The sequence below is a fragment of the Cervus canadensis genome, chromosome 18 (assembly GCF_019320065.1).
Source record: "Cervus canadensis isolate Bull #8, Minnesota chromosome 18, ASM1932006v1, whole genome shotgun sequence".
NCBI classification, from domain to species: Eukaryota; Metazoa; Chordata; class Mammalia; order Artiodactyla; family Cervidae; genus Cervus; species Cervus canadensis.
In genome coordinates, this window is record NC_057403.1 from 17,432,302 (window position 1) to 17,451,755 (window position 19,454).

Here is a 19,454-nt window from a genome sequence, read left to right on the forward strand (position 1 = left end):
GGCCCAAGAGACTACACTCAAAGATTCTCTTTATTAAAAATTCAAGGGACTTGCCTGACATCCCAGTGGTTAAGACTCTGCATGGGTTTGAACCCTGAGTAGGGAACTAAGATCCCACATGCCTAGTGGTGTAGCAAAAAAAAAAAAAAAAATTCAAAACTGGGTGGGGGAAATAAATCAAGAATTTGAAATTAACACATGCACACTACAATATATATAAATAACCAACAAGGACCTACTGTATAGCACAGGAAACTATACTCAACATGTTATAAAGATCTACAGGGGAAAAGAATCTGTAAAAGAATGAATACATATATATGTATATGTGTACATATATATATGCATAACTGAATCACTTTGCCCGTATACCTGAAATTAACACAGCATTGTAAATCAACTATCGTGTGTTCAGGTTGTCAGACTCTTAGCAACCCCATGGACTATATAGCCCAGCAGGCTCCTCTGCCCATGGCAAGAATTCTGGAGCCAGTTGCCACTTCCTACTCCAGGGGAACTTCCCGACCCAGGGATGGAACCCACATCTCTTGCATCTCCTGTCTTGGCAGGTGGATTCTTTACCACTAGTATCACCCCCCAACCCCGTGGCAAAAAAAAAAAAAAAAAAATTAAATAACAAAAAAAGAAATGAAAAAAAGAAATACAGTTGTCATTTATAAATTGACCTCACATTCTAAGCCTCACTAAATTACTATTTATGGTGGCTTTTCATAGGTATGGAACGTCCAGTGTCACATGGCTTATGTGAATAAAGACAGTGTCAGTCCTTCAGGATAAATAAACAAAAGTATAAATTAATCAATTAAAAACTGTAATGATCAGGTGTGTATTTATAGGTAGTAAACGGAAAATAATAACAGCACCAAAGAATGAGTTACCTTGAGAAAAGAGAGAGTTGCGATTAGGAAGAAGCCTTGGAGGAACTAGCAGAATCATTTCTGAACCTAACTGTCCGTTTAAGAGTTGGCGAAACGGAGCATCATCTGTCATGCGATTCTCTACATTATGTTAATATTTCATAATTTGAAGATTCATATTCTTTTTCATCCCATGATTCCACAATCTCTCCGTTTCTCCTGTGACTTGGTTCTCCAAGGGGGCAAGATTTCTGAGCCCGGTGGAGGAGGTGGGGGGGAGGGGTGGCGCGGCAGGAGACCGCGATGGGAAGCCACAAGAAGAGAATCTGGGATCTGAAACACAAGATACCCTTTGACTTTCCCAGCAGTGAGCGACGGTTCTGGGACCGTGTGACCACAGGAGGCCCGAAGGGACAAGTTCAGAGGTGGGTAGGCCGCAAGCCAACCCCACCCCCACCTCCCGCGGAGCCTGGCAGTTAAGACGTCCCGGGTACCCCACTTCTCACCAGCCAGCCCAGAGCCAGGGCTCCAGGGGCGCAACCCTTCGAGGACGCCTGGCGCCACCCCCAGGCTTTCTGATGTGGAAACTGAGCCTGCTTAGGGCCGCGCAGCCGCGAGGCTGCGATACAGCCAGCGACCCGATTCTTCGGGGCGGGGTAGCGGAGACACGCCCGCCCGGTCCTCACTCTCGTGGGAAAGTGCGCCAGGGCAGGGGCGGCCCCGACTGGGACGGGTGGATGCAGACAGGGAAGGTGAGTCCGGCTTGCCCCCCGCTCAAATGAGGAAGGGAGGGTCTGGCCTGACCTGCTTTCCCAGGAGCCTGGGGGACTTTCGCATCTGTGTTTCTAAGCCCCGGTGGCTGCAGGGGAGGTTGTGGCCTCGGGCTGGGGAGGCACCGACTTCCAGGGAAAAGGCCAGCTTTTCAGGGAAGGTGCTGTCCCTTCGTCTGAGGTGGCCTCTGTGCTCTGCCCTGGGGAGGTGGGCTCGAGAAGCGGGGGTGGGGGGGCTCCCAGTTCATTAGGGGAGGGTCGCCTCCTCTGGGGAAGGGTCTAAACTGATGGGGGAGGCCGACACCCCATTTTCTCCTGGGTAATTTGTAGCTTGTACTTCAATACTGGAGGAGGGCATGGCAATCCACTCCAGTATTCTTGCCTGGACAATCCCATGGACAAGGAGCCTAGCGGGCTACAACCCGTAGCGTTGCACAGTCGGACATGACTGAAGCGACTTAGCACCCACACACTTCAATACTGGGGACAAGATTCAGTCTCATTAAGTGTTCCCAGTAAGATGGCTGGTTCAAGCGACACCACTCAGTGAGCTAGTCTGATGGAGGAGGGCAGGACCGGGAGGACCAGGAGACCAGGCTCAGAGGGCAAAGCACTTGGCAGGGGCCACAGGGTTGGAAACTGGCAGAGTAGGAGGTAGACCCAGATTCGATTCTCTCACTCCTTACAGGTGAGGATGACGTCAGCAACTGTGCCAAAGGCCCTAGGGAAATTCACTGGATCCACTCAGCCATCATGTTATCACCACCATGATGACTCAGAGGGGGATACTGACACCCAGAGAGATCAGATGCCACTCCAAAGCCACTCAGGCAGAGCTGATACTCACACTCAGGTCATCTTAACTCCAAAACCCATTGTCGAGACAGGGTCCCCCAGAAAGCAGATACTTAGAGTTGCTGTCGTTGTTGTTCAGTCACTAAGTTGTGTCCAACTCTTTGCGACCCCATGGACTGCAGCACACCAGGCTTCCCTGTCCTTCACCATTTCCCGGAGTCTGCTCAAACTCACCTCCACTGAGTCAGTGATGCCATCCAACCATCTCAACCCCTGTCGCCCCCTTCTCCTCCTGCCCTCAATCTTTCCCAGCATCAGGGTCTTTTCCAATGAGTCAGCTCTTCGCATCAGGTGGCCTAGAGTTAGGAGGGCAAAAGATTTATGGAGAGCAGCATGTGGGAAAGGGGGCGTGGGGAAAGCAGGATTGGGTAGGGGGACCATCGGGCCAGGATGCCAGCCCCAGGGGCAGCTCAGGAAGCAGACTGCCAATGAGGAATCCCACAGTAGACAGAAAATGGCCAGACCCTCTGACCCCACCTGGCTCTGTCAATGGCTGGAATCCCCAACTGGCAAGCTGAGGCAGACCCTCAAGGAGCCAAGTGTCAGCCACCTACACGCCTGGCAGCTGGACCATTAGTCCTTTCTTCAAAGGGCATCCAAGCAGTGTGCCTCTGTGGCAGCCCTCCCATACCCTATATTAATAATAGCAATCGTTTGAAAATAACAGCTTCCATTTACTGAGAACTTACTCCACGCCAGCCTACGCCAACATGTGTTAATGCCTTTGACCCTCGTTACAATCCTGTGAGACGTGCACTGGTTTTGCCCCATGTTATAGATGAGGAAACTGAGGTTCAGAGAGAGTGAGTCACTTTTCAGGGTCACACAGCTGCTAAGTGGCAGAGCTGAGGTTTGAAGATCCTCAGTTAAAGCGTGAGCCTCTTTTAATTACAGATAAGGACACTAAGGCCCAGCAGCACACCTCCTGTTAGTCCACCATCACCTCACTGCCTTACACCTGACCTTCCCAGAACCCCACTTCCACGCCTCATCCCCGCAGGGCAGATGCTGATATCCACAAACCCCTCCTACCGCATCTCCCCTGTCTGGTCAATGCAGTGAATTGGGGGGCGGGGAGAAGCTGTCCAGTCTCCAAACTCGCCTGGGGAGAATGTTGCAATCTTCTGACTCAGCGGCCTGCCTGCAGACCCAGCAGGAGGGAGAAAGGGGAAGATTAAGTCTTGGCCCAAGCCCCAAATGGGCTATGCAGCCTGGTGCCAGGGATTCCAGCAGTTGCCAAGGCCCCAGGGTGGGGAGGAAGCAAGAGGTGCAGGCCGGCCTCCAGGAAGCTGGCCTGCATTCACCCCTGGGGGTGGGGTGGAGCCCGGGAGCTGTCTGCTGACCCAGGACGGACTTGCAGCTCAAAACTGTGTGACTGGGAGGCTATGTGACCTTGGGCAAGTCCCTTCCCATCCCAGCTCAGCACCTCTGTTTCCCTCTTGTCTGCAAAATTCACTTGCTCTTCTCAAGCCTCTCTTAAATCTAACTCAGTCCTGCTGCAAGGCCATCTTCTCTCCATCTGCTCCACCCTCCCTGGCCCGCAGAAGAGCACTGGAGAAAGAGGGCAGACTCAGGATTGTGACCTTGCCTCTCCTGTGCCCTAGTTTCCCCATCTAAACGATTCCTTCCCAGGAAGTGGCTAGGATGACAGCAGAGAGGGGAGGCCGACGGTCTCTGGGACTAGTGAGCATCCCTTCCAGGTCCATGGTGCCGCAATCAAGATGCTGGTGTCACAGAGACCTGGTTTAAAATCGTGCCTTCCCCACCCATCTCTCATCATGTTCCCCTAGGCAGTGACTTCACTGCTCTGTGTCCCTTTCCTTCCCTTTAAAACAGAGATTTTTCACTGAATTTTCCTTACCGGTGTTAAGAGAATGAAGTTAGCCTGTTCCTAAGTGGGAGCTCGGGCAGAGCGAATGGGCCCACCTTGTCTCATCTCTGGGTGGAAAGCATGACAAGAAAGGCCTGGCCTGGGGACTTCCCTGGTGGTCCAGTGGCTAAGACTCCAAGACTCGGAACTCCCAGTGCCAGGGACCCAGGGTTTGATCCCTGGCTGGGGATCAAGATTCCGCAGGCCACAACTGAGACGTCACATGCTGCATCTATTAACAGGAGCCCACATGACACAATGAAGATCAAAGATCCTGGGAGGCACACACTAAGACCCGGTGCAGTCCAATAAATTAATTCATTTAAAAATTACAAATAGTTAAAGGCCTGGCCTGGTGGTGAAGGCAGACAACCTGAAGCACGGATACCATTCATTCATTCAGTCAGCCATTCACTCTGCATACCTGATGTCAATCTGCTCAGAAATCCTGGGAGGCAGAAGCTGTCATCATTACCAACCATAAAGTCACAAGGAAGGCCCAGAGGGGAAAAGCCACCTATCCAAGCTAACACGCAGCAGAACTAGGGCTCAAACCCAGCATGTTGAATCAATGAAACGGGTCCTGCCATTGAAAATTTGGGTTAATGGATTAATAAGAATTGGTATTATTCCTACGCCAGGTTATAACGGGAAGAATGGTTATAATGGGAAGAATAATAATAGCAGCTACATTGTATCAAGCACTTTCTACAGTTCAGGACCTACAGAATGGAAGCATGTTTTCTTGATTTAGTCTGTTTTATAAATGAGGAAGCTGAGACTCCATAAGGTTCAGTAACTGCTGCAAGTCACAAAGCTCATGAAAGCCAGAGACAGGACTCCTCAGTCAGAAGCAAAGAGGACAAAGGCCAGGAATTAAGCCAATAGGAACTTAGGGTCTGACCAGCCCAATCTTCTCCTTTTAGGAGAAACGGAGGCTCCCAAGGGCAGGAAAGCTGGCCCAGAATCACAGCCTTCTAGCTGTAGGACTTCACTTCCTTCTTGGGATTGTGAGCAGGTATCATCGTGGCCCTTCCTTCCCCAGGGAGGTTTGAGGAAGGACAAGGGGAGGAGAAGCAGTAGGAGGCAGTGTGACCAGGTACAAAGGTTGGCCTGTGTGGGGAAAGTGGTTAGACACAAAGCAGAACTTCCCGGCCTCCTCTGGGAAGTTTCTGGGACTCATCCAGGGGCCACCCCTGCAGGTGGGAGGGGCCCTCCAGAGCTCACGGCCCAGAGAGGGGAGACCCTAGTCCTCCCCGACAAGGGTTCAGGGAGCAAGGGGGGAAAGGAAGGGGGAGCCGTCCTGGTTCCGCATCCTCCATTCCCGACACAGGAGGGAGGCGGCTGTGGGAGCTGGGACTTTCCTGAGCAGCAGAAGATTCTGGGAAATTAGAGACAGCTGCGGGGCGGGGCCGACTCCAGGCCTCCCTTCTCTTCCCTCCCCTCAGTCCCTGCTGGTTCCCCAAGCATGCCTCCCTCTGCCCCAAGGAGGCCCTCCTCCAACTGATCCCCCTCCCTCAGACCATGGCCGCCACCCTGAGACTCTCAGATCTTCTCCCTCAGAAGTTGCCTCCATGCTCACAGCCTCTTCAAATCTCCTCTTCCCTCAAACCCTTCTTCCCCCACCCTCCACTTTCTCCTCCTCTCTCAGAGCCACTGGCCTCACTGAGTTCTTCTCTCTCTCCCTCAGACCCTCACCTCCCCCTTCAGACCCTCACCTCCCCCCTCAGACCACCTACTTCCCTCTTGGACCTGTCTTCCTCCTTCAGATCCTCCTCCCGCAGACTTTTATCCCTCCTCCACCCTCAGATTCAGAAGCAGCAGCACCCTCTCTTTCAGCCCCTCCAAGCCCCCTCTGGGCCAAAAGCAGACACCCCTTCCCCAGTCCCATCTGGGCCCAGAGTCATTGCTCCACCTGCAGCAAGGGAGCCGGGGCATGGGAGGACCTTGGGCATCCTTCCAACCCTACCTCCTAGGGTCATCACCTTGACAAGCCTTGCTTCTCCGAGGCTCAGCTGCTCTCTGTACAGCAGGGCAGTGCTCTACACCCCATCCCTCCCCTGTGCTGGAGAGTCACCAGAGGTGAGGGCTGAGTGGGTGGGAACCCCAGACTTCACAACCTAATTCCTTCACCTCTTCCCCTGTAGCCCCCACAACTCTGGGGGCAGGGGTTGACTTCAGCCTTATTTTCCAGAAGAACAAACTGAGGCTCAAGAGAAACGACCTAGGGTCCACTGTCAACAAGGGGTGGAAGTGGGACTTGAACCCAGGTCTTGCCCCCCAGACGCTCTCCCTTTACAGGGCACCAAGGGGGAGACCCAGAGAGGCAGAAAGGAGAGACGCAGGGAAGAGGGTGAGGCTTCTGTCTGCCCACAGCTGCTCCTGACATCCTGAATGATCCACTGGGGTGGAGTCCCAGTCTTGGGCAAAGTCCCTTCCTGAGAACCGGGGGCCTTACACCCATTTTCAGGGTCCCAGGATGGGGAGACTGAGACGCAGGGAAGAGGGTGAGGCTTCTGTCTGCCCACAGCTGCTCCTGACATCCTGAACGATCCACTGGGGTGGAGTCCCAGTCTTGGGCAAAGTCCCTTCCTGAGAACCGGGGGCCTTACACCCATTTTCAGGGTCCCAGGATGGGGAGACTGAGACGCAGGGAAGAGGGTGAGGCTTCTGTCTGCCCACAGCTGCTCCTGACATCCTGAACGATCCACTGGGGTGGAGTCCCAGTCTTGGGCAAAGTCCCTTCCTGAGAACCGGGGGCCTTACACCCATTTTCAGGGTCCCAGGATGGGGAGACTGAGACGCAGAGATGGAGAGACAAGGCGACAAGGCGGGACGGAGACCAGGGAAGGAGATGCAGAGACGGGGGGAGACGCACAAAACCAGGAAGACCCTGCGTGCCGCCTGGACAGACCCGGGGTGCAGCGCCCATTCCCTTGCCCCTTTAGGTCCCCCCAAGTCTTCCGCTCCGCCTCCCGTAAGTCAGTGACCGGGACTCAACCCCAGCGACAGCCCCGCCTCCAGGGAAATCCGGGAAAGCCCCGAGCGGCCGGGGCCCCTCCTCGGGGCGGGGAGAAGGGCGGCAGGGGCGGGGTCAGGGGAGAGGCCCGCCTCCGTCCTGCCCTCCCCCGGGCCCCGCCGCCCCCAGCTCCAGCCTGCCTCTGAGTCATGCCCCCAACCAGCCTGGCCTGTTCCCCACCCACCAACCCCGCCCGGGATGGGAGGGGGACGCGGGGGCAGAAGGGAAGCCCGCCGGCCCCCCGTCTTCTGGACCCGGGCTTGGCCGCTGTGGCTCTGATCTTGTGACCCTACGGCTCTAGCTGTTTCCCCGTCTCCCTCTTACTTGGCCTCTCACGACCTCTGGACCCCTTTCGCCACATCTGTTTCTCTGGGTATCGAGGATTTCGGGGGCACCCACCCTGTGCCCGGAGGCTCGGGCTGGGTCATGGGACCCCGCGAGGAGAGACGCGCTCACGGTTTTCTCTGTGCACTCCCCACCGAACATTTCCCGCCCCCTGCCCCCCGCCCCCAGCGAAGTTCACACCCCAGACCGAGCAGGCACATGGAGGAGGCCGAGACGGCGGCAGGGCAGGCAGAGGGATGATTAGCGCCCGGGCGCCCGCCGAGGGTACTCCCTGCCCTGGGTGCGTCTTCTCGCTCCCACGAAGGAGGAAACGACTCAGAGAAGGGAAGTGCCTGGTCAAGGTCACCCGGCGAGGAAGTGGGAGTCTGGAATCGAACCCACGTCCTGGCAACCCCAAGGGCCTCAGGGAGCTGCCTCCCTAGGGCGGGGGGCGGGGGGGTCGGGGGAAGAGGAAGAGGCTGAGAAGCAGACAGCGCTCGAGGGACAGACACACGGAAAGGGATGCCCAGAGACGATGGAGACAGAGACAGAGAGATAGGGAGACATCCGACCAGACCCGCGAGTCAGTCACAGTTCCAGACTGAGATACAGAGAGACAGACCTACAGCCAGAGAGAGACAGACACACAGACACACGGACACACAGACGGAGACGCAGCCTGAGGCCCGCAGCCGCAGGGGTGGGGACCCCGCAACCCTGCGACCCCGCCTCCTTCCCAACCCCTGCCCGCCCCCGCCCCACGCCGAGGCCCAGCCGCCCGGGGCGCCGCGGGGCCCGGAGGGGGCGGGAGCGGGGCGCGGCGCGGGCGGGGCGATCGGGGGGCGGCACCGCGGGACGGCGGGAGCGACGGCGGGTCCAGGAAACCCCTGGGGCGGACGGGTGGCCCCGGGGGGGCCGGGGGCGGGGAGGCGGGCGGCCGGCACCGCCCGGCCCGACAAAAGTCCCTTCAGTTCAGCCGGCGGCAGGGGAAGTCCCGGCGCTCGGTGCAACCACCCTCCCGTGCCGCCGAGCCCAGCCGCGCTCCGGCCGCCACTCGGCCGCCGTCCTCGGCGGCCCCATGCCCCGATGCCCCGCGGGGACCATGGACGAGGGGCCCGTGGACCTGCGCACCCGGCCCAAGGCCACCGGACCCCCGGGCGCCGCGCTGCCGCTCCGCAAGCGCCCTCTCCGCGCGCCCTCCCAGGAGCCTGCCGCCCCGCGCGGCGCTGTGGGCCCCGTCGTCCCCCCGGATCCCCTCCGCGGTGGCTCCGACACACCGGCTGTGCCCGCGCCCCCTCACGGCCTGGCGCGGCCAGAGGCAATTTACTACCAGGGTGAGTGGCTTCCGCGAGTCATGGCCGGGCGGGGGGCAGGCAATGCAGAGGGTCACCACCGGAGTCAGGCGGCAGAGCTCCAACCTTAACACAGGGGGGCCTCGGGGAGCCGAGGGACAGAAGTCAAGGTCCCAAGGACACAGAGAGGGGGTTCCTGGGGAGTTGCGGGCAGAGCCTAAGGTCCCAGGGGTGCAGATATGGGAGCTTCAGGGAGCCAGCACCTTGGGACACAGATACCGGAGCTCTAGGAAGCTGGGGGTCAAAGTCCTGAGATCTGAGACCCACCTATAGGGAGCCAGGAGACAGTGCCCAGCAGCCCAGATATCGTGTCTCAGGGAGTCAAGTCCCAGGAACACAGAGTTATAAACTCTTAAAAACCCAGATATATAGGGTTATAAGGGATCAGCAGCTGGACCCAAGAAGCTGGGGGTTTGGGGACACTTGAACTTTATGTGGGGTCAAAGGGAGTGAGGGGAACAGAGACTGGGGTTCTAAGGAGACATGTTAAGGATCCCCATTTGTCAAAATCGCGGGACCCCAGATGTCAGGAGAAGTTGGGAAGAGAGTGGGAGTACTGAGCACCCCAATATCTGGGATCACAAAAACCCAAGGAAACCGATCCCAATACCAGGGGTCCTAGGAGTCAGCAGGACAGAGATCTGGGCTTCTAAGCACCCACTTCTGTGTGCTTGCAAGTGATCAGTGTCTCGTTGGTGTCATGAGGTCAGGAGGCCTTAGGGGGGCTTTGGGGACTGAGGATTCTAAGAACTGGGGGGCAGGACTGGGGGGTGGGGGGTTCTGGGCCTCAAGGATTTAGGGCCAGGGAGGATTTGGGGGTCTCTGGGCAGAAGGCCTGAGGGCACCAAGGCCTGGTATTGAACATACAAGGACCAGGAAACTTGGGGTTTCAGGAATGGAGCCCCCAAGGACCAGGAGATGACAGAGAACAGGCACTATTCTTCCCATCCTGTCTCCGTCCCTGATATCCAGGAGGGGGCAGCCTCTCCCACAGCTGTGCCCACTTCACAATCTCCAAGTGACCCCCAGAGCTGCAGGGACCCCAGGCCTTGGGCCTCCAGAATTTTGCCCAGTTTCTGCACCTTTCATCCCCTCAGGGTACAGCTTCAAGCCCTCCATCAGGAGGCCTGTCACTGCCGGCTCCCCTTTCACATTCCCCCATGAAAACCTGAGCCTCAGCTTTCCCCATCTGAGTGATGGGTAGATGTGGATTTGCCAACTACCTTGGTGCCTTCCAGCAGTTTGATCTGTGCCGGATTCTGGCACTACTCCCTCTCCCCAAACTCTGTACACATTCATCCCACCCCCTACACCTGGTGCTTCATCCACCCTTACCTTCCTCAGCCACAAATTCACTCAGCAAACTGGCCCTGAGGTCCCCATGCTGGGCGATAGTGCAGAATCTTCGCCTAGTAGAAGATGAGGGTTCAGACAGAAGTAAAGATAAGTGACAATGTCCAGGGCTGGGGAGGGGAGAGAGGAGGGACGTGGTAGAGGAGTTTGTCTTGGGTCTTGAAGGCTCAGGAGGAGATGCAAAAGGGACCAAGGGAAAAGGGAGCGAAGGCCTGGAGCTGGGGGGCAGGTTGATGATCTGTGGGGTCTTGGCCTCATGCATGTCCTTTCTCTTCCCAGGACCTTTACTCTCCCTGTACCCCACCCCGACCATGGGCTCCCCCTTTCCTCTGCTGAACTTGCCTACACCTCTGTACCCCATGGTGTGCTCCATGGAACACCCCCTGTCAGCTGACATCGCCATGGCCACGCGAGCTGATGAGGATGGAGACACGTGAGTGACAGTCCCCCATTCATGGAGGGGAGTAGAGGGTGGGGAGGCCAACCCTCCACCCACCTCACCTACCCATTGCAACACAGGGGCACTCAGCCAGCATGAGCTTTCAAGTTACCTGCACTGAGTTAGAATCCTGTCTCCCCTGTCTGTGTGACTTTGAGGAAGCCCCTTTCCCTCTCTGAGCCTCAGTTTCCCCTTCTGAAAAATGGGCACCCTGAGAATCCTTACCTCCCAGGACTGTTTTTGAAGCAGTGGGCTTTAAAGTTTTTACCAAAAGCCAAAAATGAGAAAGACATTTTACGGATTGACTTATTATATGAATTATACATGGTAAGCTCCTTGCACAGAGCCTTGTAGATTGAAAGTGCTCAATCTGTATTAATTAATGTTATTATTATCATTATAACCTTTTGCTAAGCACACACACATATATAAACTTGAAATAAAAATTGCACAGAACAAAACAGCACTCAGGCTTACAACATGGGAGCTACTTTGGGGTTTTCTATTCTAGTCATGTTGCTGTTTCCTGGTCATAGCCCACTAAATTAATTTGACAATTCTTTAAGTTGATTTCACACATCTCATGGTTTTATCATCTACTGTTTGAAGGACAGGCTTCTGAGCTTCATGAAGCCACCGAGAAATCCTGCATGGGAGCATTTAGCCCAGGCCTAGCACTCAAAAAAACACTTGACCACCGTGGTTATGGTAATTCTACCAACCTCGGATGGAATCTCAGCTGGTCCCTTTCTCATACCTCTCTACCTCAGTTTCCCCTGTACAAACAAGAACCACAAGATGAAGGTCTCTATGAGGCAGAAAAGAAATGATTTCAATAAAGCAATTATCTAGGAATGGGCTTGGGGACTCTGGAAACCACAGGGGGAGATGCAAGGAAAGTGGGGGGTCTCCACCACTGGCCCCTGGGTGACTTCACATCCCCAAGCCTGTTTCCCTGTCTGGAAATCAAGCCTCATGATCACAGTGGGGATTCAATGCAGTGAGGTACAGGACTTACAGTGCATAGGGCCAGGGACACAGTTGGTGCTCAGTACATGGGAGCGGATTTTGTTGGAACAGAGCTCCCAGGGTGGTTGTGGACTATCCTTGCGAACCCAAGCAGGACAAAGTGTCTGAGATATAAATGTATCTTTATATATATGTATATATAAAGATATATATATTTATACACAAAGGCCTTGGTAAAACTAGTTCCTGCTGCCTCTGGGTACCTGTGGGGTCATCTGTGAAATAGATTCAATTTGTCTCTGTCCCCAGGGGTGATTTGTTTGCAGCCTCTGAAAGCCGGGTGCAGAAGACCTGGCACACCAGTCTCCAGCCCCACGCCCCAGCCTCCCTCCCCGCCCTCCCCCCTCTCCCCCAAAGCAAACACTTCTGCCTCAGCTGCCTGGTGGGGGAAATCCCTTCCCGCAGAACTTGACCGCAGCCCAGCTGCTCTGCCTTCCCCACGTCAGCACCCGTCACTCACTCGCAGCCTCCCCCTCCTGGCGCTCCCTCTAACCTTAACCCCTTCCGCTGGGGCCGAGGCTTTACCGGAATGGGCAGCGGGCCGGGCGGGGGCGGGGGCGGGGGGACACGCTAGGTCCGGGTCCCCAAAGGGGCAATGCTACGGTTGGGAGGCTGGACTTCGAGGTATTCAGGGCAGTAAGATCTCAGGGCATTTGCAATCACCACCCCCACTCCCACCCCCGCCAAAGGTCTGGCAGTGGGGAGCTGGAAGTCTGAGTTTCCACGGGGGGTGGGGGGTGGACGCGTTCTGAGTCCCGGAGGGCAGAGGTTGGGGTACTAGATGCCTTGACCGCTGAGCGGGTGAGGCGCCGGGCGGCAGGGCAGCCTGGGGAGCCTAGCACTTGGCGCGATGGGGGCAGTCCGTACCCGCCAAGAGTTAGGGCATCGTATGCCAGAGTCGCAGGATGCAGCATGCCAGGGTGTGGGGGACAGGGAGGCAGCTGGAGTCTGAACCCTACGAGATGGAGTTCTAGCGGGGTCCCCTGGCTGGAGCAATTGGGGTCCTTCCTTACCCCCAAGGTAACTAGAGCTCTTTGGGTCGGGCTCCCCTCTCCGCCTCATTCGAGGATGGAAGTTGGGGTGCCGGGGTGGCCGGGGTAGATCCCCGAAGGGCCAGGCTTCCCTCCCCCGGGAGCAGGAAGCGGAGCCCCGCCCAGCAGACCTGTTACTGGAAGTCCGAGGGCTGGGCCGCCCCTCCCGTCCCCACTTCCTCCAGCCCCGCCCCACCCCCTGCGGCCCGCGCGTTTATGGGAACTCAGGCCTGGACGGTTTCTCTGAAATCATTTTCTCCCTCTGCCCTCGCTTAACCCCGCCCGCCCCGAAGGGGACCCAGGCGGGGCGTCCTGAGAGAGGCGGGGAGGGGACGGAGCCCTTTCCCGGGGGCCCCTGGCCCAGGTCCGACCCCTTCCCCGAGATTTCTTTTTTAAATGTGGCTCTCCCGGTTCAAGATCCGGGTTCAGCGTTTCACCTGCAGAATCTCTTCCTGAGGGCTGGGAGCTATTGCGGGCGATACTTTACCGAGGAGAAACCAGAGGCTGGAAAGGCCCACGTGACTTTGCCCACGCCTCAGGGCAAGAGAGATTTGCAACCCAATTTGCAACCCTGGCTCAGCCCCCGCAAAGCCCTCCGGGGCGGCAGAACTTCTCTGCCTCCAGCACCTAGGAGGTGGATTCAATTCCGCCGTGGGGAGGACCGCCGTTCACCTCTCTTAGCCTGGCCCAGGTTCGTCAGCAGGCAGCGGCGGGTGAGGTTGTGGGGCCTGTGTAACTTCAGCCAGCCTTATGGACTCAGCGCCAGCGCCCCCAACCCCCTACAGTCATCTCAGATTGTCCTCAGCTCTGAATGGCTCTTCCAGCTTTGGGGGCCCTGAGAAGCTGGCAGGAAGGAGGTTTATTGGAAAGGGTTCTTCAGCTCAGTGCCCGCGGGGAGGGAGAAAGCAGGACTGGGCAGAGGGAGAATTCAAGCTGCTCTGTAGTTTCAGCCGGGCCTCAGGGATCCTACAGGGAATATGGCAGCTTTAGGGGCCTTTCAGAGTTGGGGCCAGAAGGCTGGACCTTCTATGCCCACACGAACCAGTCAGCGGATGCCATTGGGTGGCGTCTACCCACCCCCATGACCTGGGCAAGCAGCCCTTTCCAGCGGAGGGTAATTCCCAGAGAGAGCCGAGATTTGACAACCTTCCCAGAAGCTGAGGAAATGGAGTCCTTCAGTCCTAAAGAGGGGATCTGGGTTGCGCAGTCCGGCTTCCCAAGCAATGACTCCCATCCCAGTTTGTCCCACCTGTGCCATCATTTCCCTTCTGGGCAAAAATTGCCCCATGTCCCTACTCTTGGGCTGGAGGCTGAACATGATCTCCAGTCACCACAGATGGAGACCATCCAGTTCATCCCCACCCATTTTACAGATGAGAAAACTGTGGCCTGGAACGGGGTGAGCACATGGTCCCCAGCTTCAAGGAGGGTCAGGGATCCTTGAGAGGGCCTCGTCTATTCAGGGCGTTTGTGGAGCACTTTCTCAGCACCAACCACTGTCGTAGGCACTGGGAAAATGCTTTACCTGGTAGAGTTGACATTCTATCGAGGGAGATTCAGACAGGAAACAAAGTGTACGATGTTAGGTGATGATGTGGAGGGAAATAAAGCGTGGGGGTGGGGGTGGGGGGGAGCCGCAGCCGTACCATTTTAGCAGAGGCCCCAGTGAGGGGAGTTAGCCCCGAAGATATGGGGGCGGGGGAGATACTGTTCCTGGCAGAGGGAACAGCCAGTGCAAATGCCTAGGAGGCAAGCATGCTTGGTATGTTTGAGGAAGAGCAAAGAGGCTAGTGGCCAGAGTGAACTGAGATGACATCAAAAGGAATCAAAGAGGGAAAGACAAGATCACCTGAGGCCTGTGAGCCATGGTGGGGACCTTGAGAATTCTGTGCAGAAAAGGGGCATGATTTGACTCAGGTTCTAAAGGGTCTCTCTAGCTGCTATGTTGGGGGGCAGACAGCAGGGCAGTGTGCAGGTAGAGAGGCCAGTGTAGAGGGGACACTCCAAGAGGGAGACGATGGTGCCTGAACCAGGATGGAGGGAATGGGGGTGGGGAGCAGTGGTTGGATACCCGAGTGACTTCTAAAGCATCCTGTGCATTTTGGAGTTAGCACTGCTAAGAGTTCAGGGGTGAGAGGTGACCACTCTCTCATGCCTGATTCTCACCCCCAGGCCACTCCACATTGCTGTGGTACAGGGCAATCTGCCAGCCGTGCATCGCCTTGTCAACCTCTTCCAGCACGGCGGCCGGGAACTGGATATCTACAACAACCTCCGGCAGGTGAGGCTGGGGACCTGAGTCCTAGGTGAAGAAGAGCTAGGGGCCCTGATGCTTGAATCTGAGGGAGTACGTGCTCAGATTTCTGGTTCAGACTACTGCTGGGGGTCAGGACTCTGAGAGAGGCAGGACTGGGTCACAGGGCAGGAAACAGGAGTCCTTCACAGTCTCTGTTCCCCAGACACCACTACACCTGGCTGTGATCACCACCTTGCCGTCTGTGGTCCGGCTCCTGGTGATGGCCGGTGCCAGCCCCATGGCACTGGACCGCCACGGTCAGACGGCAGCCCACCTGGCGTGCGAGCACCGCAGCCCCGCCTGCCTGCGGGCCCTGCTGGACAGCGCGGCCGGGGGTACCATGGACCTAGAGGCCCGCAATTATGATGGTGAGCACCTACCCGGGCGCTGGGTGGGGGCTGTCTGGTAGGACCTGGAGTCCTTCTGAGGCTGCAAAGCCCCAGGCCTACGTTTAACTGAGTCTCCTGCTCTTTCAGGGCTCACCGCCCTGCACGTGGCCGTGAACACCGAGTGCCAAGAAGCGGTGCTGCTCTTGTTGGAGCACGGCGCGGACATCGACGCGGTGGTGAGCGAGCTTGGGCCGGGGTGGGGTGGGATGGGGGCGCCTGGAGGCGGGGCTCGAAGTACCTAAGGAAACTGAGATGCTGGACCCAGCGGTTGGGATGCGGGCCTCTGGCTGCTTGGGCAGAGCAAGGGGATGCTCAAAACCTTCCTTCCTTGCGCAGGACATTAAGAGCGGCCGCTCCCCACTCATCCACGCCGTGGAAAACAACAGCCTGAGCATGGTCCAGCTGCTGCTGCAGGTGGGTACGGCCCCTTCCCGTGGCCTCTCGCCCACCCGCTCCTCTGGCCCTGACCGCCTGTCGCTCCATCCCTGCCACCGACCCCTCCTCCTTCCAGTTCTGGCACTGCGCTTGCTATGCTTCCAACCCCGACCCTTCCTCCTAGGCCTCCTTCCGCCAACCCTAGGACTTCATTCCTTCAGACTATGAACCAGTACCCGGTCATCTCGGATTCCTTCCTCTAAACCCCCAAAACGTTCCAGGCCCCGCCCAGCTAGAGTCTCACTGACCCTTGTCTTCCGGCTTTGGCCCAGTCCCGGCGCTGTCTTTCCGCCCTGACTCCGTCTGCAATCGGGCCCAGACCCCTGAACCCTTCCCTTCTCTGACCCCGCCCCCTCTGCTTTGGCCGGGGCTGCTGAGTCCGTCGCCAACTGATTCTATGTCGTTCCCCTGCCCCTGTTTCCAGTTTCCACCCTTCTCTGACGGTCCCTGGGTCTGTCCCCGCCCCAGCTTGTGACCCCGCCCCTCATGCTGGCCCCGCCCCCTGGGTCCCGCCCCCATCCCCTCTGGCCGGGGTCCTGACCCGCGCCTCCCCGCCCGCAGCACGGCGCCAACGTGAACGCGCAGATGTACTCTGGCAGCTCGGCGCTGCACTCGGCGTCCGGCCGCGGGCTCCTCCCGCTCGTGCGCACGCTGGTCCGCAGCGGCGCAGACAGCGGCCTCAAGAACTGCCACAACGACACGCCGCTCATGGTGGCGCGTAGCCGCCGGGTGAGTGCGCTCGCAGGTGGCGGCAGGGGGTTACAGGAGTTGCGGGAGTTGGGGGTGGGGGTGGGGGCTGGATGGAGAGGGGTCTGTGCCCCAGTGCCGGTCTGCAGGGCTGGGACAGATGAGTGACACGTGTGTGCAAGGGATGCGGCAGTGTGCGTGTGCGCCTAAGTGCCAGGGTGTGAGCCGGTGCAGCCTGACGCGTGGGTGTGAGTTCTAGGCAGAGGAGAGACTGAGGCCTAAAGAAAGGGAGTCACTTGCCCTCTTGCACGTCGTGAGAGAGAGGCGAGGCTCCCTGCGCTAGGAGACTCGGGAACCGGGAGAAATGGAGAGAGGCAGGGCTGTGTGGGCAGGGCTGGCCCGGAGGTGATCATGCAGTGTCTCACAGGTCATCGACATCCTGAGAGGCAAGGCCACACGGCCTGCTCCGGCATCCCAGCCGGAGCCTTCCCCGGACCGGAGCGCCACCACCTCCCCTGAGAGCAGCAGCCGCCTCAGCTCCAATGGTGAGAAGCCAGCCCCCCAGCTCCCGGAACCCAGGAGTTGGGACCCCCAACCTCCTCCTCCCTGGATCTAGCCTCTGGCCACCCTCACCCCCTCCTGTCTCTTCTCTTCACGCAGGTCTTCTGTCAGCATCACCACCCTCCTCGCCCTCCCAGTCTCCCCCCAAGGACCCTTCTGGATTCCCCATGGCTCCCCCCAGTTTCTTCCTTCCTCCCTCATCTCCACCGACCTTCCTGCCCTATGCCGGGGTCCTCCGAGCCCCTGGCCGGCCAGTGCCCCCCTCCCCAGCTCCAGGAGGTAGCTGAGAGGAATGGGGGGGCAGATCTTGGACTCATGAGGAGGGACCTCACTGCCCTGTGGGGTCAGCCCTCCTGGAAACTGTGAAGATCTCACTCTGCCCCCCCCCCAATCTTCTGGATCAGGATTTGCACAGAGGCGCATATATTTACCTATAACCCCCCCTCTTCTCAGCACGGATATTCCTCCATCTCAGCCCCGCCCCCAATCCAGGACTCTTACCCCCATTTTTCTCAGGCATCCTGGTCTCTCAGTCTTTCGTCTGGAACTGACCCCAAACGTTCATTTCCTTCTCCTCTCCCAGAGCTGGTGGAACCAAGGAACAGCTCTCTCTTCTGCACTCCACCCACTTCAGTGAGGAGGGAGAGATGGGCTGACACCAGGCACTGATATCCATGTAAATTATTAGGCGTTTTGGTTGGATTTCTTTTGTAATAAACTATTTTTGTACCATATCCCTGGCTTTGCTGGGTCTCTCACATGAGGAGGTTGGGAGAAGTGTGTGTGTGTGTATGCGCACGCGCACACACCTGGATACCATAGCCAGCTGACTCAATGTGAGTCTCAGACTGACAGTGACAGGTGTGGGCGATGCTGGGACTTCCGGGATGTTGTAGACATTGCATTGTTGTGTCACTGTGTCATTGTTTCTGGAGGGTGATGTGAAGTGTGATATCTTTCCAGAGGACCCTATTGGATTCCATAGTAACCTTGGGGGTGTGTGTGTGTGTGTGTGTCTGAAGGACTCTGCGGTTTGTGTGGCCCTGTGGTACCACAGCTGACTGTGTTGACCTGTTGTGAACTGTTAATTCCAGTTGTCTCTGGGTCTCCATGCATGAGTGTTCTTAATACTGAGACCTACAGTTATTGTGTGATTGTTTCTGTGTGACCACTTTGCTTCATATATCACATTTATTCAGTGGCTACAGGGCCCCCCCTGTAGCCCCCCCAACATACATATATATATGTATATATATATATATACATATGTGTATATATATACATATATGGGCTTCCCAGGTGGCACTAGTGATTAAAGAATCTGCCCTGCCAGTGCAGGGGCCATAAGAGATACAGGTTGGATCAGGAAGATCTGGAGGCAAGCGTGGCAATCCACTCCAGTATTCTTGCTAGAGAATCCCATAGACAGGAGCCTGGCGGGTTACAATCCATAGGGTCACAGAGTTGGACACTACTGAAGCAACTTAGCACATGTACATACACACACATATACATATATACATGTGTGTGTATCATTATACACACACACACACACACACACACATAAATAGACCTCACTGTGGGGCATGTGGGATCCTAATTCCCCGACCAGGGATTGAAACTTCGCCCACTGCAATGGAAGGCAGATTCTTAACCACTGGCTCCCCCACCCCGGGAAGTCCCCAGATATATTTTTGACTCTGTGGACACCTTTCTTATGTATCAGTCACGGTTTGCATTCATTCCCTGTTGCCACTGTAACAAAGCACCACAAATTCAGTACCTTAAAACAGCACGACTTCATCCTCCTACAGTTCTGGAGGTCAGCAGTCCAAAATCAGTCTCACCAAGTCAAAGTGCCAGGAGAGCTGCTTCCCTCTGGAAGCCAGAGAGGAGACTCTGTCCCCTTGCATTATCCAGCCCGCAGAGGCTGCCTGCATTCCTTGGCTCATGGCCTCTTCCTTGTATCAGAGCAATTTCTGTCTTCCATCTGCACATCTACTCTGATCTCCTGTCTCCCTCTTATGAGGTCCCTCTGGTTCCCCTGGGTTCACACAGATAATCCAGGATAATCTCCCTTCTCGAGACCATTAACTTCCTCACATCTGCCAAATCCTTTTTGCCATATAAAGGAACAGTCACAGATTTCCAGGGGTAAGGATGTAG

The 19,454-nt window shown here is 56.8% G+C and overlaps 2 protein-coding genes across 2 annotated transcripts; both read left to right on the top strand.

Annotated features, from left to right (window-relative positions):
* Positions 1-1,181: 1,181 nt before the first annotated feature.
* Positions 1,182-8,397, top strand: LOC122421250. Its single transcript, XM_043437122.1, has 5 exons — positions 1,182-1,307; positions 1,388-1,630; positions 2,337-2,501; positions 5,300-5,391; positions 7,152-8,397. Exons 1-5 carry the CDS (start codon positions 1,182-1,184, stop codon positions 7,171-7,173), a joined length of 648 nt encoding a protein of 215 aa, XP_043293057.1. The 3' UTR covers positions 7,174-8,397.
* Positions 8,398-8,614: 217 nt separating this feature from the next.
* Positions 8,615-18,022, top strand: BCL3 (BCL3 transcription coactivator). Its single transcript, XM_043436734.1, has 9 exons — positions 8,615-9,050; positions 10,701-10,854; positions 15,093-15,201; positions 15,380-15,584; positions 15,693-15,781; positions 15,942-16,019; positions 16,602-16,769; positions 17,155-17,272; positions 17,388-18,022. The coding sequence occupies exons 1-9, from the start codon at positions 8,795-8,797 to the stop codon at positions 17,573-17,575; spliced, it is 1,365 nt and encodes a 454-aa protein (XP_043292669.1). The 5' UTR covers positions 8,615-8,794; the 3' UTR covers positions 17,576-18,022.
* The last annotated feature ends 1,432 nt before the right edge of the window (positions 18,023-19,454 follow it).